Source organism: Opisthocomus hoazin, chromosome 7 (assembly GCF_030867145.1).
Source record: "Opisthocomus hoazin isolate bOpiHoa1 chromosome 7, bOpiHoa1.hap1, whole genome shotgun sequence".
Classification (NCBI taxonomy): domain Eukaryota; kingdom Metazoa; phylum Chordata; class Aves; order Opisthocomiformes; family Opisthocomidae; genus Opisthocomus; species Opisthocomus hoazin.
In genome coordinates this window covers 32,486,769-32,511,266 of record NC_134420.1, presented here as the reverse complement: position 1 = coordinate 32,511,266, position 24,498 = coordinate 32,486,769, and the positions used below count along the sequence as shown (strand labels likewise).

The following is a 24,498-nucleotide window of genomic DNA, read 5'->3' as shown; positions in this document are numbered from 1 at the left end:
CCGCCCCCCGCGCCGCTCCCGCCGGCCCACGGCAGCCGCGTCGCCCCGCGGGGAGCGGAAGAGGCGCGGCTAGTGCGGCGGCGGCCTCTGTGCAGCGGGATGGCGGCGGCGCCGCGTTCCGGGGGGTGGCGGCGGCGGCGGCGGCCTGAGGCCGCCCTGCTGCGGCTGCTGGCGGTGCTGCTGCTGACGGGCGCGGCGGGCGCCGGGCAGCGTTCCAAATGGCGGCTCCCAGTGCTCATGGTGAGGGGGGGGGGGCGGCCGGCCGGGGCGTCGCGCTGGGGGGCTCCCAGCCCCGCAGCCGCCGGGCCGGCTAGCTGTGGCGGCGGTCGGGGCGTATGTGTGCGTGGCGGGGCGCCGCGGGAGGGCTGCGGCCTGTCCCGCCCGCTCTTCTGCGGTTCGGTCGGGGGCGTCCCCGCCCGGGCCGCCCCTGTGACCGCACCCGGGGCCGGTGCGAGGGCGCGGGGCTGGGGCCCTCTGCCCGGCTTGAGCCGCCCTGGGAGGGTCGGTGGTGGCCGCAGGAGAGAGGAGGCTTCCGCGGGGCGAGAGTCGCGATGTCCGGCGGAGGGAGCGCGGCCCTGGTGCGGTTTGTGGGGGGGAGGCAGGCCGCCCTCCGGTTGGGGCCCGGCCCGCTGGGGGCTGTGCGGGGAGAGGTGTCCCTGCCTCCCCCCCGCCCCCCCGTCGGGCTGCGCCGGGACCCCAAAGCGCTGAGCCGAGGGGGGGTGGTGGTGGTGGTGGAGGAATTTCCAGCTCCGCTGTTACAGAGCGCGGGTGTGGAGTTGTGTGGAGAAAATCTGTTTTGCCGCGCATTAAACCTGCCGTTGCCGGGCTGCGGAAGGGAGTGACGTTCGCTTTCCGTGGGGCTCCTGAGCCGCGGGAGCAGAATTAAAGTATCGTGGTGAATCCTGTTGATTCTTGGAACAAAAAAATCTTTTTGTTCGATATTCTGGACCTTCTTAACAGCAAGAAGGTGCTGATCGACTCAGTTTTGCAGAACTAAAAGCCCCAAGCCTCTCAAGCCGACTTGCAGAGTAGGTTGAAGGGGTGGTGAAGCATGACTGGAAAATCCAGTAAGGCTGGCTCTTGATTTGGCGTTCACTTTCATTGCTATATTGACTTAAAACTCTTCAGTGAAAGACGATGTTTACTTAAGCTCGGTGACAGTAAGCCCACTAATACCTTTTTCTTTTCTGTGCCTTCGCAGGGGAAGAAGTTTAACTTCGGGAAAATTCTCTTCAGCAACACCACCATTTTCCTGAGATGTAAGTGGTTAGAAGGGATTAACCTGCTCGCTCTGCTGTTTGGCACCCCCCCCCTACTTTAACATTTGGGTCTCGGAACACTGTGAGCTGTTTAGCTGCCTGGTTGCAGTGACAGCTGATCTAGCACTGGGTGAAAGCCATAGCTCTGATAGGGTTGAGTGCAGTAACAGCCTTGATGCTTCACAGCTGCGATCTGTTCAGGCTGTAGCAGAAATGATTCTGTTCAAGTCCTCTGTGGAGAGGGTAAGATGGGCAATGGGGGCTCCACTTCATTTTGGATAGCGGGTAATCAGGCATGGCATGGGCTGGGCCCTGCTGTGACATGTGCTTTCTTTATAAGAGATACGCTAAATTCCCTCAGCTGGGAGACCTGGTGCCGACTGGGACTAGGGGCTGTTGGTATTGCAGGGTGGCTGATGCCAGTGTGCAGGAGGCAGTGCTTTTTGAGGCCCTGTTCCTTTTTAGATGGGTGCTTCTGGGAACGGTAAGGGAATGTCATTGCACAGTATGGCTGAGCTCTCTTTGAGAGCTGTTGTCTCCTCCTGATGACAGTGTGTGAGTGCGCTACAGAGCAAACATATTTGCAGCTGTCCTGTTTGTTCTTTCTGTTTATTGCTCTGTTTATTGCTCTTTGCTAATCTGGCCAGGGCTATGGGTTACGTAGGTTACTGCCCAAAGGAGAATTTCTGTAAAATACCCTCTTATCTGTGAACATGAGGACAGCATTTAGGTGGCAACTAGATGATGCCTTGTGGAAGTGACTAGCTGATTTAGAAAGGCTTGAAATCTTTCCCATTCACTTTGAGCACTTTAAGGGGTGGTTTGAACCAGTTCTTACCATGGTGGGGAAGCTGTTTGGTCTCCAGCTGCTAACTGGGTAGTTACACAGGTACAGTGTCTGTGCATGCCTTTTTGCACTTGTGTCAAAGGAGGAAATAAAAGTTGCTTTAGAGACAATTAGTGGGATCTGTGCCTTTGTCACTTCAGGACTTAGCTGCTGCAGTGATTGTGCTTTTTTTTAGCTAAGAAAATCAACATATGATGGGGATTAGCTGATCCTTCTTGACAAAATTGCGTATTGCTGTGCTCTTTTATGTTTAGTACTTAATTTACAGATTTTCAAGTTTAATTTAAGTTACCATCCCTTCTTGACACTGTGTTTCAAACGGACTCTGTTAAAGTGCCTCCATTAATCCCACATGAATCTGAAATAGGAGGCTGGTTTTAAAGTGGTTATTAGTGAAGGTCCGTTGTGTCAGGGTTAAGGTTTTCCCACTTGTCAAGTGTAGCTCAAATGCTGAGTTTCACAGCTTGCAGCAAGACAATGGCCAAGTACACAGCTGTAGGATCAAAATGTAGAAATCTGATGCTTGGGGAGAAGGTGCAGGGAGGGTTTGAAAGGGCGTTTGAAGCTTTTGTAGTTGTTAGGCTTTGTCTAAAGTTTAATAGAGATAGTGTGCTCAGACTAATGTGGAATCTAAGATGTGGGTCCCCGTGGTGAAGTGTACAGTCTGTCTAATCATGAGGTGTGCAGCTGAAATAACCAAGAGAAGGAAGGAACTAAGGTACAGAGAAAATTGAATTTGTCTGTTGCAAGACAGGTTTGTGGCAGATCTGGCAGTAAGAATTCGATCTCCTGGCTGCTGATCTGGACTTCAGCTACACTGTGCTGTCACCCTTTAAACAGGCATTAAGCCTTAACATTTTTTAGTGAAGACACCTGTTTTACGTACCAGTGTGATTAAAAGATTTACATGAGTTTATATAATGAATCACTGGAAGAGGAAGGAAGAAAGGCTAGGAACTTAATTTTAGTTTCTCAGCCTGGATGATACTTAAACTGCATCTGATAGCGGGAAGCTTCAGCTTTACATATTGTTTCTTTTCTGCCTGCGTCTGTATGGAAACTGGTCTCGTTTTGTTTGCTGTCTGTTGCCTCTTCCATCTGCTCTGTGGTGTTTGTGTGGACAGTATGACACTTGTCAAACATGATTGTTCATGGGTTTGTGTTTCTGATGAACACCTGCATTTCCTCCTCCTCCTTTTTCTTTCCCCTTCTTGATTTTTGATTTTTTTGTGTGTGGTGCATTGGTGTCATCTGCTTTCTGCTTCTGACTGGGAAGACTGCCACCGGTGTTTAGTATTGTCAGTAATGAATTTATTTTTATCTACTACTTTTCTGCAGTGCTATTGTAGAAAGCATCTGGTTTCCTGTCTAGGACTGTGGTAGAAATCCTGTTCTCTCGAAATAAGTACAAAGGCTGCATTTGAGTTGAATGTTGCTGGTTTTGTTTGGAGGCGAAGGAACTTAGACTTCCATGTTGCTGAATTCAATAAATGCCATGGATGCCTTTTCTATCTTTTAGAATACTTCCTTTTCAAGGTTTCTGCAGTTTTGATGTTTGCAGATGTTGGCGGATTGTTCTGGTTGTGGCCTGTTTTACTTTGGTTGGTGTTACTGCTGAACATCGAGTTCCAATAATCTTTCTTATTTTTAATAGGTAAAAAGGTATTTGAAAGGTAGTTTTGAATCCCTCCTATTTTCTGGTAGCCCTTTTCTGAGAGATTCCCCATTTGAATAGTTTTATCAGAAGAGCCTGTGTCTGCTAAGAATTTGCCATCTACCCACGTCACTGCAGTGCTTGTGTTACCTCTTAGTAGGGCTACGTGGAGAATGTATGCCTTGTTTTCATGCTTACCAGAAGGCGTCATAAGGAAGCTATAGTTTTTCAGAGATTGCATTCCAGTCTTTAATATTTTTTAATCTTTGGTATTAGAGACTCAGTTGTTGACTTTTTAGCTCTACATATACTTGCTTTAGTAGTCATATGGTTTAAAGTGAGATTAGTCAGTTAAGACTCCATGGCAATGTCTTTTTTCTAATTGCATTTTTTACCTGCAGTGGTCAACATGGAGACATTCATGAAAAGCTCTGTACCTGTAACAAATTTGTGGGTGTCTAGTCTGAGATGAATGTTGTTTGTGAAGGTGTGGGGACTTCTTAGCTGCTAGAAACATGCTGTCAACTCAAAAGAGTTTTGCCATACGTCCACTGGCAAAACCTAAACATAATTATCTGAATGGCTCTTCCAAGTCTCTGAATAATCACTGCTCATTTTGTTTATGAGTGAAGCTTACCTTCTTAATGTCAAATTCTCTTCGTCAGGCTTTAGTTTCATAATGAGATTTGAAAAATAAAAATCACACAATCTTTTCTGAGTGGAGGGAGAAGTCTTGTGTTTTGCTTTTCGTACATGTTGTTCTCTAATAAATCAAAGTGAAAGCTGTCTTACTGCTGTTTTGGTCAAAGCTGCAAGGCTACCTGAGTGAGCTAATGTACAGATGGCTTGTTGGTCTTTTGGGAGTGGGCAGGTGGCTGTTGACTTGCAAAATCTTACCTTTTATTTATTTTCTTGGTGGTGGTATTGGTGTATTTAAATTATCTGTGCAGATTGCCCTTATTATTGATCTGTTCCTAGCTCTCTCTACCTGCTATCTGTCCCACATACCTTGGAAAGGGAAATCCTTTTGTGTACTGTAATCACTGGGAGTCACTGCTATTCTCTTGTTTGCTATTTGCAGTTGCTGAAATATCCTTGATTGTCTCGAGAACAAAAAGCTTCTTAATGATCTTCAGCTCTTTAATAGAGTTGTGTTACCTTGTAATGGAATTCTGTTTTCCACATGATTCTTTCTTTCACTGAACAGCAATGGATTACTTGAGGAGAATGTTTTTCTATTGTTTTGCTTTCAGTTTCGTATTTAACATAAATAAAATTAAGGTAGTTTGGCATAGAGTGGGAGGAAAAGCATGACAAGTGGACAGTGTTTTACGTGTTCTTACCTGTTTTTTTTAGTTGAAGGGGATGAAAAAGCTTGTGATCCCTCCCAAAGTTACAATGTTACTTGGTACTTAAGATATTCTGACTGCTACAATGAAGTCTTCAACTTTGGGGTAAGAATTGTGCGGAAAAACATGGGTTATGATTTTTAGGGGTAAGCAGATCTGGGGCTGAGGGGATTGGAGATGTCTCGCTTGCATCCTCATTGCTCTTTGAGCCTGAAAGACACTCCTCCATTGGAAGGTAACAAAGTTCTGGATCATTGGGAATGGAAATGGAATGGAGAGGAATTGATCCACAGCTCGCTGGTATTACTGACTTCTTGGTTTTGGGTAAGGTGGAAGGGTTTGTCAGAATTCTTCTAAACACAGAAGATTAAATAAGTGCATCGACTCTAAACTGAAGTGTGTGAGTTTATAGTAGATGAAAATATTATTTACAACAAATAGAAAAACCTGAATATTTTTGTGTTTAGTCTGAATTCTGTTCTTTATGGATGCACATTGCAAGTATTGGTGATTTGTACAAAATGCGTGTTTCTATCAAATGTGGTAGAACACAGCTGGTTTGTACTATGTAACACCTTTTCCATGTTTACTTCAAATATGACAGTTATAACTACTAACCTAACATAGTACTGTGGTCTTTAATCTTCAATAGAAGTAGAGTTTGTTTGTGTAGACTGAAGTTTATGCTGACTGTTGTACCTTTGCTGCAGGAATACTAGGATTTAATTTTTTTTAGTTAAATATTAATTCTTACTGAAAACCTGTGTGGGGTGTTCCCCCCCCCCCATTTTTTTTTTTCTTTTGAGGAAGAATAGTCTTGTGTGGTCTTGATGGTCTTTATTCTATTAAATTCTATTCAAGAGTGTGTGCAGAGGGAAGTTATGGTGCTCTCCAGATCTTGCAGCTGCCTACTGAGGTAAACTACTTGATATACTGGATGCTAACTTAAGTTCTGTTCTGTGTGTTTGGCAGGATGAACAGGCAGACTACTATTTTGGGGCTACATCTGAAGAGCATCCGGGTTGGTCAGGATACTATGCCACAGTGTCTCTCCTGTTTCCAAATTGCTCTGAGCTCTTCAGGCCTCAGGTATGGGTAGAAACTTCAGTTTGCTCTCTTCTCTCATGCAGTGTAAAGAGAAGGTGGTAGTTCCTGTTAGATGTGTAGCATCCTGTGTAAGTATCACTGTAGATTGGGAGGTACTTGTCTTTATCTGTTTATGACAACCAAATTGCAACGATGATTTCTTAATTTTGCTTTACTTCTGGCTTGCAATTCAACGTCTGGCCCACCATGGGCAGGGTGGGAGGAAACTACTGTAAAGTTCAGTGCTTCTTTTTGTTTGTGGTTGTGTGTTCTGAATTTGTTTCACTTACAGAAGGCCACTGCCAATTGAGTAGCAGAGTGAAACTGGCAGCAGAGTGAAGCTCCCACTAAATTTGGGTCTACAAAGGAGTGGCTTTTTTTGCTCAAATAATGTTCATTTATAATAATGAAAATGAAAGCGTGTTGAGAAATTGGTTACTTAAGCACTGATAGTGGGTTAAAAATGAAAAATAAGTAGTGCTAAAATGTGTTTGAATCACATCAAACTGAAGAGAGAAGACAATGCAAAACAGCATAGGAAAGTAATGTGCAAACATAGTCTATACACTAACTGCTTATCACCAGGCGAAGCTGTGTCATACTGATGACAATATCAGTATAACATGCTGTCTTTATTTTGTGGGGTACTTAAGAATTCAAGGCAAGTTGTGCAGTGTTGCATCTGTATTCAGCCATTTCTGATTTAGACAAAGGGTTGTGCGTAGAGAATACTGGGAAATGTCTCATAACTGTTGAACCTAGTGTTGTTTTCTTGTTTGTTTGTTTTTTTTTTAAGAGAAGACATGCCTAAAGATGACTTGAAAAGGGTTTTTAATAATCTGTTTGCATGTCTGTAATTCCTTTGCTATGTGAAGATGGCTTGAAAGGTTTCAAAATAATCTGTATGCTGCCTGCTTTTTATGTTTAATAATAGAAGATGTATCAGTTCTACTTGGTTTTATAGAAGAGATCTTTGGATTTAGTTGTGTAATGTGAACTCGAGCATCTTAACTGAATGTTCAGGTTGGTGAAACTGGGGTTTTAAAAGTCTTTAAGTGACTTTTCCTCCAATTCCTTTGAAAAGTCTGCTGAATTTTGATGAAAGATGTTCCTCTCCTATTTTAATTTCTGAAATGTCACAGAAATTTCTCCTTTTCATTGTTCAACTCTTCCATTGTGATATAGCAGTTTCACTAGATTTTAAATCACCACAGTTTGGGAGAGTTGGCAAAATCTGGATTTCTAATAGGCACCTGTTCATCTAGGTACGTTTTTTGCGTAGACTAAGGCAGAGATCTCCAAATCCTGTTTCTGTCTGTGTAAACTTCATCTACTAATGGAGATAGCCAACAGATACATATTTGAAAAATACAATTAACTTCACTACTGGCATGTCTGTGGTCCCGTTCTAAAAATACACACCTGTTGTCTGAGGGGAGGAAAAGCAACTCTCAAATGGCAAAATACTCATCTAGGTATTCAAGACTCCCTCCACAAATGGATAGTTGTTTGATTTAGAGAAATGAAAGCTCTCTAATACAACCATTCAGAGAATCCTTCCTTATAATTGAGTTTAGTGGAAGCTCTTCTGGTAATGTCATGTTAATACAAAGTGCCTATAAATGCTGTACCTTTCTTACATCTTGCAGATTTTCTATAAAGAATTTGTTCATCCAGAGCCTCTGTCACCTGAGAAACATGAGGTAAATTTTTTTTTTTCCTTCTGATGAGTGAGTGTAAGCATGGAAGAGGTAGTTTTGCCATATTGATTTATCCATTTTTCTGTTTTTCTTTAAGAGCTTGAAAAATAAGAAGGAGAGTGGAGGAAATCACACAATGGTGGCAGATAAAACTGTATGTATATTGAATTTAAACATGCCTTGGAATCCATCAGTCTTAATTTGTTCTTTTTTTTAAGTTTATATTTCTTTTTGTAAGAAATTACTGGTAGCATTTAGAGGGATGGTGCAGTTCTCTGATTTGTTTTTTTTTTTTTTAGCTTGAAACCAGGTAGCACTGTGTGGAAAAACAGAAAACAGAGTAACCGCTTCTGTATGTGAAATGTAGAACTCATGCTGTTCAAGCTGATGGTATAAATTAAAAAATAAATTTCTTTTTTTCATAGTAATTTAAATAATTTATATGATCTAAGTGTTGACTAATACTTAGAATTTACATTTGGTTTCAATTTTAACTAGTAAGTCTTTTAAAATGCTGTACATAACAAGTTGAGTGATTACTTTTGATTTATGAATCTGTTAGTATTTTTATTATATATTATGTTGAAGCCTTAACTAGGAATGACTGTCAAAGTAACTTCAAATTGAATGTCCTGGATGCCAACAAAGAAAATGAACGTAACTCCATGTGTGTTTACAGGGCCAGTTACCTTAAAGCTAAAACATAAATAGCTGTGCGTGCAATTGTGAAATATGAAATCAATGTAGCAAGAGATGGAGATATTTTAAAGGCAAAATTTATGTATTAAAAATATATAAATTTTCTAAGTTTACTGTGTTTTTAACAAAGTCTTTTAATTTTGGTCAGTATCAGCATAAACTTTTTTTTTATATGTGAAGTTCTGTTGGCTTTAGGTCTTGTAGTCAGGAGGTTTCTTAAAAGAAATGTGTGCTCTTCATACTGAAATTCTCTTGGAGAGGCTGTTAAAAGTCTGTGATGTTCTGCAGTGGTCATGTGAGTGGCATACATGTAGGTAGTCTTAGTTTTAACCTTAAAGCTCTTGGCCGATATTGCGGTTTCTGATATGGCTAGAACTTCTTCAGCTGTAGAATTAAGTTTTGTATGCTGGATCTCAAATCTCTGATTTGTTTTATGCTGCAAATATTTATCTGGGCAAGCTTGCTCTATTAGTTCATTGGCAGGGTTTGAGTCTTACAGGTATGAGAGCTGTTGCAGGGGCAGTAGGAGTTTCCACAGGAAATTACTGCTATGGAAATCTTTTACTTTTCAGCTACCTCTGCTATCTTACACTACAGAATTCAGCCTTCACCAGGGATCTGAGTTATATGTAGCTGTGCTGTTGCCAGACAATTGGTTTCAGGAGGAAAGAAGTGTCTCTGTGGGGGTCCTAATGTTTCTAGACTGAAAACAAGGAATAGGATGCTTTGCCGAATTCTTTGTAGCTTTTGCAGTATCTTAGAGATGACTCTTGCAGTAAGCCAGTATTAAATTTGCAAATCAGCCCTGATCATGTCCCACGTCTTTGAGGATTCTTCTGGATTCAAACAACTAAATTTAAAGTATTATGTCTAATAAATAGAGTTAAAATTTACGTATCAAATATTTATTAACAAGTTGTAGGCCTGGGGAGAGACTAACTTTATTTTTACATGGAAGGTGTCACCCATGTATGGTGAGTCTACTTCTGTTTTTTCCGTGTTGTCTTGACTATGCACTATTTACATGTAGACATTTTATTTGCAGGCAATGAATGCTGTTATCAGAACTTGGCGAGATGGGCCATATATATTTATTGTGCAAATTGGAGTTACAACTGCGAAGAATTCTAGTACCAGTGTTAAAAGAACGGAGAAAACAACACCTTCCTCATATCAGAATAAGCCCTTTACAAGTAAGATAGCTGTTTATACAGTAAGCAAAAAATATAGTGCCTTTTACTACATATACCAGTCTGAGTGTATTCTAAGGTACCATTAATATATACTGTATGGTTCATTTTCATAAGACACTATTCACTTCACACAGGTGTAAACCTACTACAACTCTTTCTTATCGTAAGAAAATAGGTGGTTGTTAGTGTCTTGAAGATCCTAAGACTGTTGATCTGTTAGTTTAATGATGGAAGTAAAGAACCACCCCAAGCAATTCAATTTTGAGACTTGGTGTTGTAGTTCAGAAATGTCCAGACCAACACAGTGATTTATATAAATAAGCTCAGATCATGTAGAATACAAAGATCATAACTGTCACCTTGAAATTATATTATAGTATATCTAACAATGCTTTAATAACCTATCCAAACTTGAGAGAAGTTTGAAAATCCCCTTAAAAGGCTACCTTATGTGTGTTTCTGAACTCTTCCGTTACACATGAATCTCGAGCACAAATTACGTACTGCCATGAGTTACTTGGTAATGGAGTGTGTGATTTTAATTGCATGCTTTTAGCCGAGTGTGTTATGAGTCTTAACTTTCTTTGATTAAAGTGCAAGTTAGATTTAAAACTATGTGACGATTTGGAATTTCTTTACGCTTGAGTAAAAATCAGTTAAGTACTTTATCCTGGCTTTCTCCTTTTGGTTCTTGTTCAATTTGGTTATTGGGTTGTCTTTTGACAGTGACAATAGAACTGAAGGGGCCATATGAGTATCTCTCACTTGCAGACTATCCTCTGATGATTGTAAGTATAACAGCTTTTCTTTGACCTTTAAAGTTGTCAGCTGATTTGCTTCTCGATGAAATAATCTCCTTCTGTACTTCAGGAAATGCAAAGCCAGTGTCTCAGAAAAAATAATTTAGCAGAGGATGTCTTTTGGTTTGATGGGTTTTGTTTTGTTTTGGGTTTTTTTGTTTGTGCTCTAGATACAAGGTAGGGAAAACAGACATAGATTTCAGACATTTGCATGTGCCACTGGTGGTGTCCTTCTCTGGATTGTTTGACTTGATGCCTGTCAATTTGTGGTTCCAGAAATTATCAGTAGCATTAGCTCTAAACTGAGCAGTCTTACTGATGCTGTTTTTCTGCTTAGCTTATATCTTAGAAAATTTGCTGTCTGTGCTTGTTTACAGCTACCCTTTCATTTGCCACTGCTTTCTTTGTTCTTTTACAGCTTAATATTCCTTCCTCCACCAGCTCTCTTACACCCCGTGAGGAGGTCGTTAATACTGCCTAACAGTGAAAGCATAACTGAACTACAGAGAGCTAATCCCCTTTTAATTCAAAAGAGGTGTTGACTTGGTTTCTAGTTGCCTCTGTCCAGGAGGCTAAGAAAATAAAAGAACTTAGATATTTATGTAGTGTAGAAAGACTTCAGCTGGGAATCAATAAGAAGTAAGGTCTCTACTGGCAAGAGTGGCCTGTAAATAGGAGAGCCTGACAGAAGTAAAAAGCCTCTAGCAGGTCTGTTGCCTTGTAATTCACTAGTGTGAAAATCCCCATGTGGCAGGTCCAGAAAAAGGTCTCTGTCTAAATGTTTCTGTAATGGACCATCTGAGCATGAACCAGTGTGCCTAGGTACTTGCCATTTGAACTGCATGGATTAGTCAGACGTAAAAATCTGTGAGGATCAGTAAGCTGTTCTCCTAAGGAAGGCGTTTTCAGTTTGTGAAAGCTTCAGTGGATTGTGCAGCTAACTTCAATGCTTCATTTTAAAAATACCTAATTTTCTGCAAGAGGAGACTGCTCGATTATTATTGTCCTATACTTTGGCTAAGTGCTTCCTGCTATTCGTTTAATGTCTTACTACTACTTATCTCTCTTCTTAAGCTCAGTGTCCTTTTTTAAAACTTAACTTGCTCTGGTATGGTGTTGTCATTTAGAAAACTCAGCACTGAGTAGCATTGTCAAGCTTATTGCTCACTGTAGGAGACATGTACCCTGAAAGTTCTTCTGAAGCAGTTAGCACTGGACTGGGAAAAAAAAAAAAAATCTCAAAATGAAAATTTTGAAATGAATATCTGGGTTTCTTTCAATTTCAGATTTTTGACTGACCTAAAGCTTGGTCAAAAACTGAATTTGCTGGAAATTAACTTTTGAGAGAAGTTGTCATATCATTTGAACAGAGTGATTACAACCATGAGTTGCTTATCTCTGTTCTGTGAAACGGTGTGTAAAGGTGACTCATAAGCTTATTTGCAGAGTACTGTAAATGTGTGTTGCAGGTAGTAATAGAATAATATGTGAGAAAGGGCAGAATTTCTAGTACTTGATGATTTCCCTGAGCTCTTAGATAAGTTTTTGAATGCTAGTAGTGCTTGATATCTTCCTTAGAAAAATTGCCAGGGAATAAATTGGCAGACTGCTCTTCAGGAGAGAAATTGCTCAGCAATTCAATTACTATGATTTTAGCAGTGAGAAATTAGACTGTCACTATAAAAGAATCCAGAGAAGACAAATGAAGAAATGCTGGTTTCTAGTCACTTCTGTATATAAAACTTCAAAAGTTGCTATACTCAGGGAGAAAATAGAGCTGTCTTAGAGCTGTGGAATGGAAACAAGGAGGTGATTTTTCTGGGTTTAAGGTTCCTATTTGTTGCTTCTTTTTTTTGTGTAATAGTTTTTCATGGTGATGTGTATCGTGTACGTATTCTTCGGGGTTCTATGGCTTGCGTGGTCAGCCTGTTACTGGCGGGATCTCCTGAGGATCCAGTTCTGGATTGGTGCTGTTATCTTCCTGGGAATGCTCGAGAAAGCAGTTTTCTATGCAGAGTTCCAGAATATCCGCTACACAGGGGAATCTGGTAAGTAGCAATCGCAGCTTGCAGTTTAATTGATGGGGCATAGCACTAATGGCTTATGCTAAATTGGGGTGACAGATGCATATTAAGTATATGATTACTTGAGGATTGCTTCAAAGCAGAACTGGGAACCAGAGTTTCTGCATTTTTTTAATATATATTTTAAATGTGATGACCTGTGCTCTTCTAAGATGCTGTTGCTTTCTCTCACTTCTGAGTGTAGTGTCTTAGGGATGTGAAATGCTAGGTTCTGGAGAGTATTCACTGTAGTGCTGGCTTGAAGTTTAAAGCAGGACTTCCTAATTGTAGCTTGTAATTAATTTTTTGCAATTGGTATTGGTCTTGAAAAGAGACTTCGAAACTCCTTGTTCAACATTACAGCATTGCAGATGACTTAATATTCAGCCATAGCCTGATAATCCATCTTAAGCGATTCTTTCTGCATAAAACTTTGGGACTCTGGTTTGATTTTTTTTTTTTTTTTTTAACGAATAGATGCATACAAATAAAACTGTGCAAGTAAAACTTCATTACAACTTTGTTGATTGGCCATATCCATGGTACAGAAGGTTTTGTCAGTTGACTTGTTTGGACATATAGGCTGATCTTATGGATAAACATTTTGAGAATCACTCTCTTCTTTCTATGGATGTAAAAATTTTCAGTAGCTTTTATGCTAAGTGAGCTGTCTTTTCTGAAAGCTTACTCCAGATGCAGATAATAAAAAGATGATACATTATAATAGTCTACTTTCTGAAAATAATTAGGTCTGCTCTCGGACTACAATTGCATGCAGTAGTTAATAAAGCAGAAATTATGTTTTAATAACCTGGCTTTCACCTCTTTTGCTTTTGGTAGTTCAAGGAGCAGTAATACTGGCAGAACTGCTTTCTGCTGTGAAGCGCTCATTGGCTCGAACTCTGGTCATCATAGTCAGCCTGGGATATGGGATAGTCAAGTGAGTAGTTCTGTTACAGGTTTGTCAAGTTCTATTAAATGGCTTTTCACTGTTGGTTTTTAATAACTTAAGACAGTTTTAATCTCCTTGTACTTTGCTACTTTAAAAGGTAGGTGCTTTAGTTAAGTGCTGTAAAGGCCTAGACTTCTTCACTAGTTGAGAGACGTACAATTCCATATGGTGATTATTCTTCTTCCCACTCTCTTCTGTGTACCACTGTTGGGTAGGTTTCTGAGTCACTGCTGAGATACTGACTGGAATGGGAGCTTTTTATGCCTTACTTCTGGGCAAGGAGGAGCTTCTAGAAATGGGGGAGGTCAAGAATCACTGACTGGGGAAGGGATCTGCTTTAGGAGGCTTCTGTTGCCAAGATTGTTCCTCTTCTCTCTGTCCCTAGCTGTATTCAATGGTAAAACAATACGCTGTGTGGTAGTGGAAGCTTCTAGCAAGTGTGGGTGTGCTGGGGCAATGGGTGATGAAGAGGTGGGCTGAGACTTCTTGAAATGTTTGTAAAAAGCTAAACAGTTAACTAGGAAACAGGACTGTTACAATCTCTTCCTTAGTCACATCGTGCCATGAGACAGGATGAATAGTACCATAATAAAATTATTTCTTGATCTAGAAATGGCTTGTCACAAGGACCTTTTTGTTCACATGTTTCATGCCTTACATTAGACTCATGTTGACATGACAACTTTTTTTCCCCACTTAATCTAAATTTCACTTTGTTTTCCTGCAGGCCTCGCCTTGGAGTTACTCTTCACAAAGTAGTTATGGCTGGTGCCCTTTATCTATTATTTTCTGGCATGGAAGGTGTACTTAGAGTCACAGGGGTGAGTAATAATTGCTTGAATTTTCCCATATGCCACTAATGCTACTGGCTTTACTTATGTGCTAAGGAAGAATCCCAGGGCTATACTGAAAAAAGGCAACAGAGACAATGAAGTGGTTAAACTCTGAGACTGTGGGTGTGGATTATTGACAGCTATTTTAAGTTTGATGTCTTCTATGTTTATCAGGATGTAATTATGTGTATTTTAAAATAATTCTAGTAGTTTTCTCATTAGTCATACTTCAGACACTGTATTCTGTCTGGATCCTTGTGTCTGATACTTCAGATTAGGCAGGGCTAGTTTCAGACACAAACGTACAGCTTGGGTCACCTGGCCATGAGTCTCAAAAAAAAATAGCCTCCACCACTCCAGTTTTGGAGGCTGTACCTTGGGAAGTGCATGTGACTGGTGCTACTACTTCCTTAAGAAGTGCATCTCAGGATGTAGATTTCTGTTGTTCTGTTTTTGGTATTTTGGGATAAGGTATTTAACATGTCATATTTGGTACTTTTTCAGTTTTTCTATGACACTGTGGCTCTGATAGCAAACTTGGTCCTGTCCATGATTGATGCCTGTATTATTTTGTGGATATCCTTTCATAAACTGCAGAATATTACAAGCTTATTATTTCTGTCTTATACTTAAAAGGAATAAAAGGTGATTTGCTTGTCTCAGTTGGGACTTTGATAGTTTTTGATGTACACACAAAGGCAATTTTTGCCACTTTCAGTCAAACTCATGTTTGCCAGTTGAGCATTCAGTTTGTCCATGGATAGTGTATGAGATTTAATTACTACATTTCTAACAAGCAGATTGCTAGTTTTCTGTAATGGAAGTGGCCAGAGCACATCATCGCAGCAGTCACCTTAGCAGAGGCTCCTTTTAACAGTGTTAGATTGACTTGATCTGGATTACTACTTGCTGGTGGAGAACTGAGAACTGGCAGTGTGGTATTGTCAGTTCCCCTGTGTGCATTGGACTAAACTTTTAGTTCAAACCTTCTGCTTCTACAGTAAAACTTAAAAACATTGTGGTGGAGTATTTGTGGTTTGTCATAAAATAGCCTGACACTCCTCACTTCTTCTGTACCTTGTCTCCTTTTCAGTTTGTTTTTACTGGCTCTCTCTTTGTCTCCAGGCCCAGAATGATCTTGCCTCCTTGGCTTTTATTCCCCTGGCTTTCCTAGATACTGCCCTGTGCTGGTGGATATCCTTCACTATTTTACTTGGTGGGGTGTGTTTTCTTTCAAATTTGTTTTTTTTTTGGGGAGTCTTTTTGGCTGAACTTTTTTTTAAAATCAGCTTCAAGTATATGTTCTTTCTACTTCCAATAAAGTTATTAGAACCTTTGTAATTGAGTATTCAGGTAAGCTGCTGCTACAGCCAGTACAAGGAAAACTAGGTAACCAGTAGGTGTCTGTGTTAGAGTAGCTTCTGAACATAGATTAAGTCTGTCTGTTACCAGTCTCTGATTGTCAAGGTGTGAAATTAACTTGTTCTAGCGTATCCCTGTAACAATACTATAGTAGTAGCCTTTGGAGAACAGACTCAGTTTATGCTTTGGGGAGAAGGTTTCTTAGCAACATCAAACCTAAAATTCTTTCTGTAAAATGTGAACTCATCTTGAAGTAGTTAGATGACAAAATGGGGCAATGTTAACTTTTTGGTGTCTTGACATTACATCCAAACAACCATAATCTTGTGTGACTTTAGCAACTGCTGTCAAGAGCCGAACTCAAAGCCATGTATAGCAAAATCCGTATAACTTATTATTAGTGAAAATCAATCACATAACTTTGTTTAAAATGTGAGTAGCTTGCTGCCCAGCCATGAGAACCCCAATTCTCTTCTAGCATGATATCTCTCCTAAGCACTTGTTTTGTCACTATGGAAATAAAATTGTAGGCAAAAGGGTGAAGATGTGTGTGCACTAATTGAATTTTAACTCACTTTCAGTTCAGACTTGATTTTCCATTTATCAGAAATACATTTGACACTTTTGGAGGAATGGGCCATAGTCCAAAACAGATGCTTGGATGCCATCTTTGTGTGACAAGAGTTCTAGGTTTAGATGACTACATAATGTGAAAGGGATGGATCCTGCTTTTTGGCACCTTTGTCATAGGATGAACTTTTCTTCTGCTGAGTCTGGTCTACCTTTTTAGAGGGCTAAGTGTGTGAGTGGGAGAGCTGGTGATCATAAGATCTGTCCCCTCCTAAGTCTGTGACCAGCTTGTCCCTCCAGAGGCTTTCCTTGACTTACCATACATATTCATCAGTTTAACTCAAACAATGAAACTGCTAAAACTTCGAAGGAACGTTGTGAAACTGTCTTTGTATCGTCACTTCACCAACACACTCATCTTGGCTGTAGCAGGTAAGCAGAAAATTGTGTTAATCAAATAAGAGCACTTGCCATATCTATATATGGCTTGATTTGATCACTAAAGCAGATTTTTGAGTTTGACCTTTCTGTAAATGCAGTCAGAGTACTTGATGTTTCTAACGCTTGACCCATTTCTAGTAGTGGGTTTATGCCAAGTGTTACACAGGTACTTTAGAGGCAGTGGATTATTAGTCCTGAAGTTTGAGATCAGTAGTTCTATGCAGCTCCCCTAATGGAGCACTTTTTTGTCCCTTTTAAAGCTGCTGGGGGCAAAAGATTATTATCCTATGCTGTCAAATTCACAGAGGTAGTTTTTGCCAAAACTGCAGTATCACTGTGTTCTATGGGATTTTTAAGATGTCGGAAGACTAGAGGGTTTCTTGGAAAAAACCACTATTCTTAGTATTGTAACATAATCCCCCCTGTATTCTGGAAGAATACAGATTCAGATTCTCTTTCACTTGTAGTAGTGATGGACTGAACTTCAAGAATAAATCTGTGGTGCTTCCAGGTGCTCCATTCCTCACCTGTTTGGAAATGCTATCCATACAATGAGCAGAAAACTTCCAAGCACTGTGCTTTTTTATTTAAACAAACAAAAAGGTGCATTACTTTTAATTGACAGCTCTGATTAAATTCCTTGCAGCATCTGGTTCTTAGTCATCATAGAACACCTTAGTGGAGCAAAGTTTCATTTTCTAAAACTGTGTTGAGAGCATAGTTTGAGCACTGGAACTCTGATGGGTCAAGATCTGAATGCTTAAGCATTCAGGCAGATCAGATGGTTTGTTTACTTCAAGGTAGGCTTTATTTGTCAACTGATAATGAAACCATGTTTGGAGACTAGATGGAGGTAATAGAGGAATAGTGAATGGGGATGAGGAGTTCAGCTAAATACTTCATACTTGATTAATGCCTTGTGTCTCTGAAGAACCAAGAACAAAATACACTGGTCTGTGCCTCAACTACTGTATAAGGTCAGTGCAATAAATCAATCTGTTGTTTTCCAAAACTAATAAATTGGATTCCAATAATTCACTTTTTAGGTCTTTGCCCTTTGTTGGGAAACACAGTCGTGTTAGTAGTATATTTGGATTAGCATATTTTGTAGTAATAAGCAGCTTGTTTGTTTTAATGTTGCAGCATCTATTGTATTTATCATCTGGACCACCATGAAGTTCAGGCTGGTGGACTGTCAGTCGGTGAGTTTATATTGAATGCTTTCTGCAGTTGCTGCCTCTTTCAGTTTATATTTGGCAGTGTAAGAGATTGGGCATTCTGGAACAGATTTTTCTGTGGATTATGTTTAGAGTAATATACCACGTGCTAAAATTCTCACTGTTCTGGGAAACGAGCCTCTTTGTCAGATGCCTGTAGTTCACCCTTGGAAAGAGCTGAGGACACAGAGCCATTTTCTTCACAACTTTTTCTATTTGTGCTGCTGTTTTCCTTGACAGGACTGGCAGGAGCTATGGGTGGATGATGCTATCTGGCGTTTATTGTTTTCAATGATCCTTTTTGTCATCATGATTCTGTGGAGACCATCAGCTAACAACCAAAGGTTCATATTTTCTTAGCGCTTTCTAAAATTACTGTTTTTTTGGGAGTGCTTGTTTAGCTAGAGAAGTACTCATGGGTGATTTTTAGTCACTGTATATTGATCCATAAGGATATTAGGCAGTGTGTGTAGGGCCTTAAGGAAAAGTAAGTGTAGGAAGTCACATAGATAAAATTCAATCTGTTCCTGATGGTGAACTTATTTTAAAAGTGACTTAAACTTTTGATTATGTAGTGTAGCCTAAGTCTTAAAAACAATGAACTACACAGAATAATCAAGTCGTGAATGTCAGAGTAATGAATTTCTTGGGTGGCAAGAGATACTATTCTAAGATAGCATTCATTCTTTCCCACCTGAAGGTTTGCTTTCTCACCACTGTCTGAAGAGGAGGAGGAGGATGATGAGCAGAAAGAGCCAATGTTAAAGGAAAGCTTTGGTATGACAAAAACTTTTTTTCCCCGCGTAATTTCAGTATTGAAGAGGTACTTCTGTGGAGGGAGGTCTCAGGTTCTCTGGCAAAAAGTTCATTACTGCTGTAAAAGCAAAGTCAATGCCTCCCTGATGCCATTGATTTACGCAGTTGTAGAGGAAACATTGGCTTTATGTTTTGTGTTTACATTGCCTGTTTAAATTCTGGGGTTTTCAGATGACACTGAACACACTGCTGCAGTTTTGGTTGCTTTACCATGTCCACTGGACTTTGTTTTATTAAATATGTCAAGGCGTAGGTTTGGATCCAGTCGTGATGATGGCTATTCGAGGATCTCTTGGATGTTGTTGCTAGGCTACAGTTTAGTTTGAGTTCTCTTTTAAAATCAAGTTTAAGGATTTTCATTTATTATCTGTTCTCTGAACTCTGTAATAGTCTTAATTTTCCGTATTAGGGCCTAGTAAAGGACGGTCCAGTGTAAGGATGTGAATGAGTATGTTTACATATTCATGAAATTACATATGAATGAAAGAGTCCTGCTTTATAACACTAGATTGCATCTTTCTCTCCACTCATTCCCCTCCTACTATAAAACCCTCTCTCTTCACTGCCTCCCATCTCTCTACTATGTCTGTTGTCCTCATAGCACTATTGTTTATAAGCTGTGTAAAAGGTAGGGTGACATACCCATGGCTGCTAGCTGTCCACAAACCTATTCTGCTGGGATATATCAGTGCTGTTTCGCTTTTTTAGGAGTTGGGGAGGAGTGTGTGATCCCTTGGATGCATTTGCCAAATCAGCTATATCTGGCTGTCTGCCAGGCTGGGAGATGCATGTTACCTCTCAGCTCTGAAGTCAGCCAGGTGGCTGGTCAGCAGTCAGTAGGTAAAATAAATTTTGGGAGTTACATATGTCTCCCACTATATCTCCCAGCCAGAATGGTTGAGGCTGGAAGGGACCTCTGGAGGTCGTCCTGTTGAAACACCCTGCTCAAGCAGGGTCACCTAGAGCAGGTTGCCCAGGACCATGTCTAGATGGCTGTCGAGTACAGGGATGGAGATGCCACAGCTGCTCTGAGCAACTGTCTATGCTACTTATGTCTGGCTTAGAGAAAAGGACTAGAAAGGACTAGAAATTGATAGATAGATAGAAATTGATTGATAGAAGGGACTAGAAATTGATATTTCCTAGATAAAATTGCAAAATTCAGGAAAAACTACGTACTCTACCTGTCAAGAAAAATAGAAGCCTTTCAACAGAAAAGCATTATCTTAACGAATAACTTGTCTGTCTTACTCTGTCTCTTTGGATTTGATGAAATATTCTGAATGAACACTCAACACTTTTACAGTCTATGAACAATTATAGTTCACTAACACCAATTTTTTTCCTTCTTTTGTCTTCAGAGGGAATGAAAATGAGAAGTACAAAGCAAGAACCAAATGGGAATGTAAAAGCAAACAAAGCTGTGAGTATTCCTTCCCTACCTCAAAGGATATAGATCCATCTCTTGTTTTGTGTCTGCCCCCCACCCCCGTAGTAGTTCACAACTATGCAAAGTGTTCGGCCTGTAAATATGAGTGTCATGGTTTGCTTCAGAGTGGGAGTGAATCAAAGCATCATATGTTTACAGTACTTCTGAAAAGAAAGTAAATAGAAGTTTTAAATCTAATTTCCTGTAAATGCAATGGAAACTTCAGAATGCAGTCTGTTCTTTAGGAATGTTTGCACAATCCAGTAAGACAGAACTGCATAATACTGTATTCTGATAATGAATGGTACATTATTTTAACAAGTTTGTCAGGTGGAGAGGGAAGCTGAGCCATATTGTTAATAAATTAATTGCCTTCTAATTTTGAGATTTGTGATTCATTACTTGAATGGGGTGATGTGCATATTATTATGTAGCTATGTAAATAGTTTACGTGGAACATTTTTAATGTATCTGCATTTTTTCCATGTGGCTTATAAGCAGAGGTGGTTTCACATTCAGCTAGGAGGTAGAAAACTTGTCTCGGAATCTTTTTATGGAATTCATGCATGAATTTAAAAGTGGAAAGAACCTGTAGGAATTCATGGTAATAGCAGTAATATTTTTGTTGTCAACATTGTTTTTCTCAAAGGTTGGTTGCAGCTGTATACTACTTACCTGAGGATAACATGAAAATCTAGCTTTTCTGGTTTTGGGGGGGATCAGAAAGGGTCAGTTCTCCAACTTCAAAACCAGTGTGCCTGTGTTGTGAACTAGAGAGTGTTCATCAGACAGAAATGAGAAACCCTGACAATACAGTTTAACTTACCTTTGCAAAATCTAGCTTGTGCTTTTTGTAGTAATTTTTCATCTGTCACATCTTCTAAAGATAATGTTCTTTTGTGGGAGACTAAACTAGATCATGTAAATAACCAAAGTGTCCTGACAGCCTGCTTTTCCTAGTCACCATTAGAGTGTTACAGAGTTGACAGTAGGTTATAGGTGGGTTTTTATCTTTTTTTCTTGGAATGTGTTTTCTGTAATTCAGAAATCCAGTTGAAGGTGGAGTTTTTGTGTTTCGGGTTTTTTTTTGAACTTATGTAAATACATTGGTTTTTTGTTAAGTAGGCTGAGAATAAAAAGGCTTGCATGTGACAGCATTTTGGGAAAACTGACTTTTGTTTTTCATGTGACAGCATTTTGGGAAAACTGACTTTTGTTTTTCATTTAATTTCTGTACTTGTAGCAGGAGGATGACCTGAAGTGGGTAGAGGAAAATGTTCCTTCATCGGTGACAGATGTGTGAGTATTTTTGTAGTCACAAGAAAAGCAGGTTCCTTGGACACAGGAGCACAAATACATTAGAATGCCTTGTAACTTGTATGCTGCACTTACACGAGCAGATATGGAGCTCAGCCTGGAACTGGCCTCTGACTTCTTGGCATGCTTCACTTGGATTTATGCAGTCTGTCAGACTTAAAGTTCATGCCACTCACACACATGCTGACCTAAGGAGCACCCTCTCGGACTGTGAAACCACAGACTGATTTGCTTGCGCTTCAATGAAGTTAAAACTAACTAAATCCAGAAAACAAAGAACAAACCAACCCTCTTTCTGTTTAGTGCTCTGAAAAGTCCTTTGAGTAGCTTGCTGAATGTAAACCACTGAATAATGTCATTTAGTTGTCAACTTTATTTGGAATGTCTGAGTTATGATTATGCTTCTAGTAATACAGTCAGCTAGGTAGGCAGTCCATTTCTATTCTGTTTTAATAACTTTTACATCCTAACAATGTCAGTGTCTAATTTTTTCATAGCAAAACAGAAGTTCACAGATCAATTATGTTCACGAATCTGAACAGGTAATTTTTGCAGAGGCTCTGGATTTAAGTACAAAATTCTGCTTGAAGTTAGATAAAGACAAGAAATTAGGTGAAGCTTCAAGAGGATGAAAAAGTGCGTTTTCTCAATTGAATTTGTTTTTCCCAGTTCTAGTACTTTTTTTGTTTTGTTTTTTTTGAAGAGTGGTAGGATTCCCTAAGAAAACAAGGACTAGACTGATAGAAGCTGGGAAAGGGCGCTTTGAGGTAGTCTGCTGCAGGGTTTTCTGTTCTTGAAAGTATGTCGATCAGCGTTGTGAAGAGATGACATCCAAATATATAGATAGAAGTTGTATCGTAGCTGATAAGGCTATGATACCAGTGTAACTTGTTTGATTTCTGGGATGTGTTTTTACAATATGGTCCCATATTGTAAGTTTCTTCAGTGTAGTTCAGCAGTCTTCCCATATAAATGATGCAGCTTATTTTGTGGCAACTTGGGAATTGTTCAGTTGGTAATGAGAAGCTTAAAAAAAAATTTTTTTTAAACTGTGCAGGTCACTGAGAATACTCTTTGGGCCTTTCCTCTTTGTGTGTATATTTTGCTAATTTCTGTCTGTTTAATTGAAAGGTCTACATTATTGATGTCCTGTGCCCTATAAAGCTGAAGGTGAAACGTAAGGCTGAAAATGGTTGTGAATAACATGCTCTCAGTAGGTGCCCTAATTCTCTTAACTATTTCTCTTTTTCCCCCCCCCCCCCCCCCTCCCTGCAGTGCTCTTCCAGCTCTTCTGGATTCAGATGAGGTCAGTAAACAAATGTTCAGTTCAAATTAGTCTTCTGACATGCCAAAGGAGTCATGAGTCAGTTGTTAAGGACTTGGCTTATTAGAACTAGGCTCTCTGATCTTGCCATTGCAGCAGTAAATTACTACAAGGGTGGGGAGGATAGTGGAGACAACCGTGGTATAATTTCTTCAAATACAAACGTGTATTTTGAATGTATATTCTAAAAGAAGTGATGTATCTACTGTGTAAGTTGGACTCCTGACTTAAAATGCATAGAAGTATGCTTTTGTTGTGAATGTGCAAAGCATACCACCTTATTTCTGAATATCGTAAACCTATTGGGGGAAATGACAACATTGGGTATTTTATTTTGCAGGAAAGAATGATTACACACTTTGAAAGGTCCAAAATGGAATGAAGGAGTAGCTTTTTGCTATTGGAAGTGGAGACGCCTCTTGTAAAGTTGCTTGGTGGAGCGAATGCATCCTGCTGATTTGTTTCTTGATCTCAGCCTTGGAAGTCTGATGCTTTATTGTCATGAGAGTATCTTGCTGTAGAAGAAGTTCACAAGGACATTATAAACCTTTTGGAAATTTGAATTTACAACATTGCTGCAAGTTTGGATTTTTAAGCAATTTAAATGTGTACTATTCCAGCACCTTCTGTAACTTTTCAAATATTTAATCTGTGAAACTAAAATTCCTAATGTCCACTTGAGGAGTTTATATTTCAGTGTTACAACTGACACTTAGAGGTGAACTGCCTGTACCTTTTTTGGGGGGGAGGATGGGGACAGAGAGAAATACGCTCTGAAGAAACAGCAGACCAGTTTTCTGGTAGATAATGGCTTACTGCTGTTGTATGTCATGTGTCCAACATAAATGAGAGGTTTTCAGAGAGAAGATTCTGTTAATGAAGAAAATTAAGATGCCAGAAAGGAAATATTTGGAAGCGTTACGGTGATATGAGTTTTTAACAAAACCAAGTGCAATTTTATTCATAACACTGTGTAAGAAAGATTTTCTATTTTAAATGCCATTGACCTATAGGTAACAGCTGCATAGAGCTAACACTTGCTGTTGTGGCACATCTCATTGCCGGCAATGTGGTGGGTGCCTGGAAAAGTAATTTATCCCTACCATCCATGTGTTGCATGATTTAGTTTAAAACAAACAAACAAAACAACACCCCCCAAAAAAAAACAAACCCAAGCATCGCCAAACCCACTCCTGGGGTGCTCCTCCACAAATGCTTGACTACTCATGTTCAGCAAGTATTAACTAGACATTTCAGCAGAACTCTCCTCCTTGCACATGTAACATCTCCCACTGAGAAGTCGGTATCCCTACAAGGAGATGGAATCGCTTTGTAGAGTGTGCAAGCACTGCTCACCTAATGTGAAAGAGGCTTTGATGGGAGTATGCAGTGCTGGGATAGTTCTGTTTACAGCATCTGTTTAGAACTGCCTCCCATGTAAGTGATCTGATGGTGGGCTTTCCTGTCCCAGTGGGTCCCTGTAGCCAAGAGGTACTCAGACATCACTGTTTCAGTTCAAGTTGCGGATTTCTATTCCATAAATTGCTTTTTGTTTCTCCTTTTCAAATGAAAAAGAACTTTTGGACA

At 39.8% G+C, this 24,498-nt stretch overlaps 1 protein-coding gene across 2 annotated transcripts; it reads left to right on the top strand.

Moving 5' to 3' along the window:
• The first annotated feature begins 66 nt into the window (after nt 1-66).
• TMEM87A (transmembrane protein 87A) lies at nt 67-24,498 on the top strand. 2 transcript variants are annotated; one of them, XM_075425477.1, is made up of 20 exons: nt 67-240; nt 1,202-1,259; nt 5,117-5,214; nt 6,082-6,198; nt 7,845-7,898; nt 7,993-8,049; nt 9,640-9,787; nt 10,514-10,575; nt 12,452-12,635; nt 13,491-13,590; nt 14,330-14,423; nt 15,561-15,633; nt 16,695-16,799; nt 17,952-18,010; nt 18,266-18,369; nt 18,726-18,802; nt 20,203-20,264; nt 21,514-21,569; nt 22,863-22,893; nt 23,252-24,498. In XM_075425477.1, exons 1-20 carry the CDS (start codon nt 100-102, stop codon nt 23,291-23,293), a joined length of 1,722 nt encoding a protein of 573 aa, XP_075281592.1. In that variant the 5' UTR covers nt 67-99; the 3' UTR covers nt 23,294-24,498. The 2 variants fall into 2 exon arrangements, with proteins under 2 accessions (XP_075281592.1, XP_075281591.1); XM_075425476.1 differs by lacking the exon at nt 15,561-15,633 and adding an exon at nt 14,940-15,015.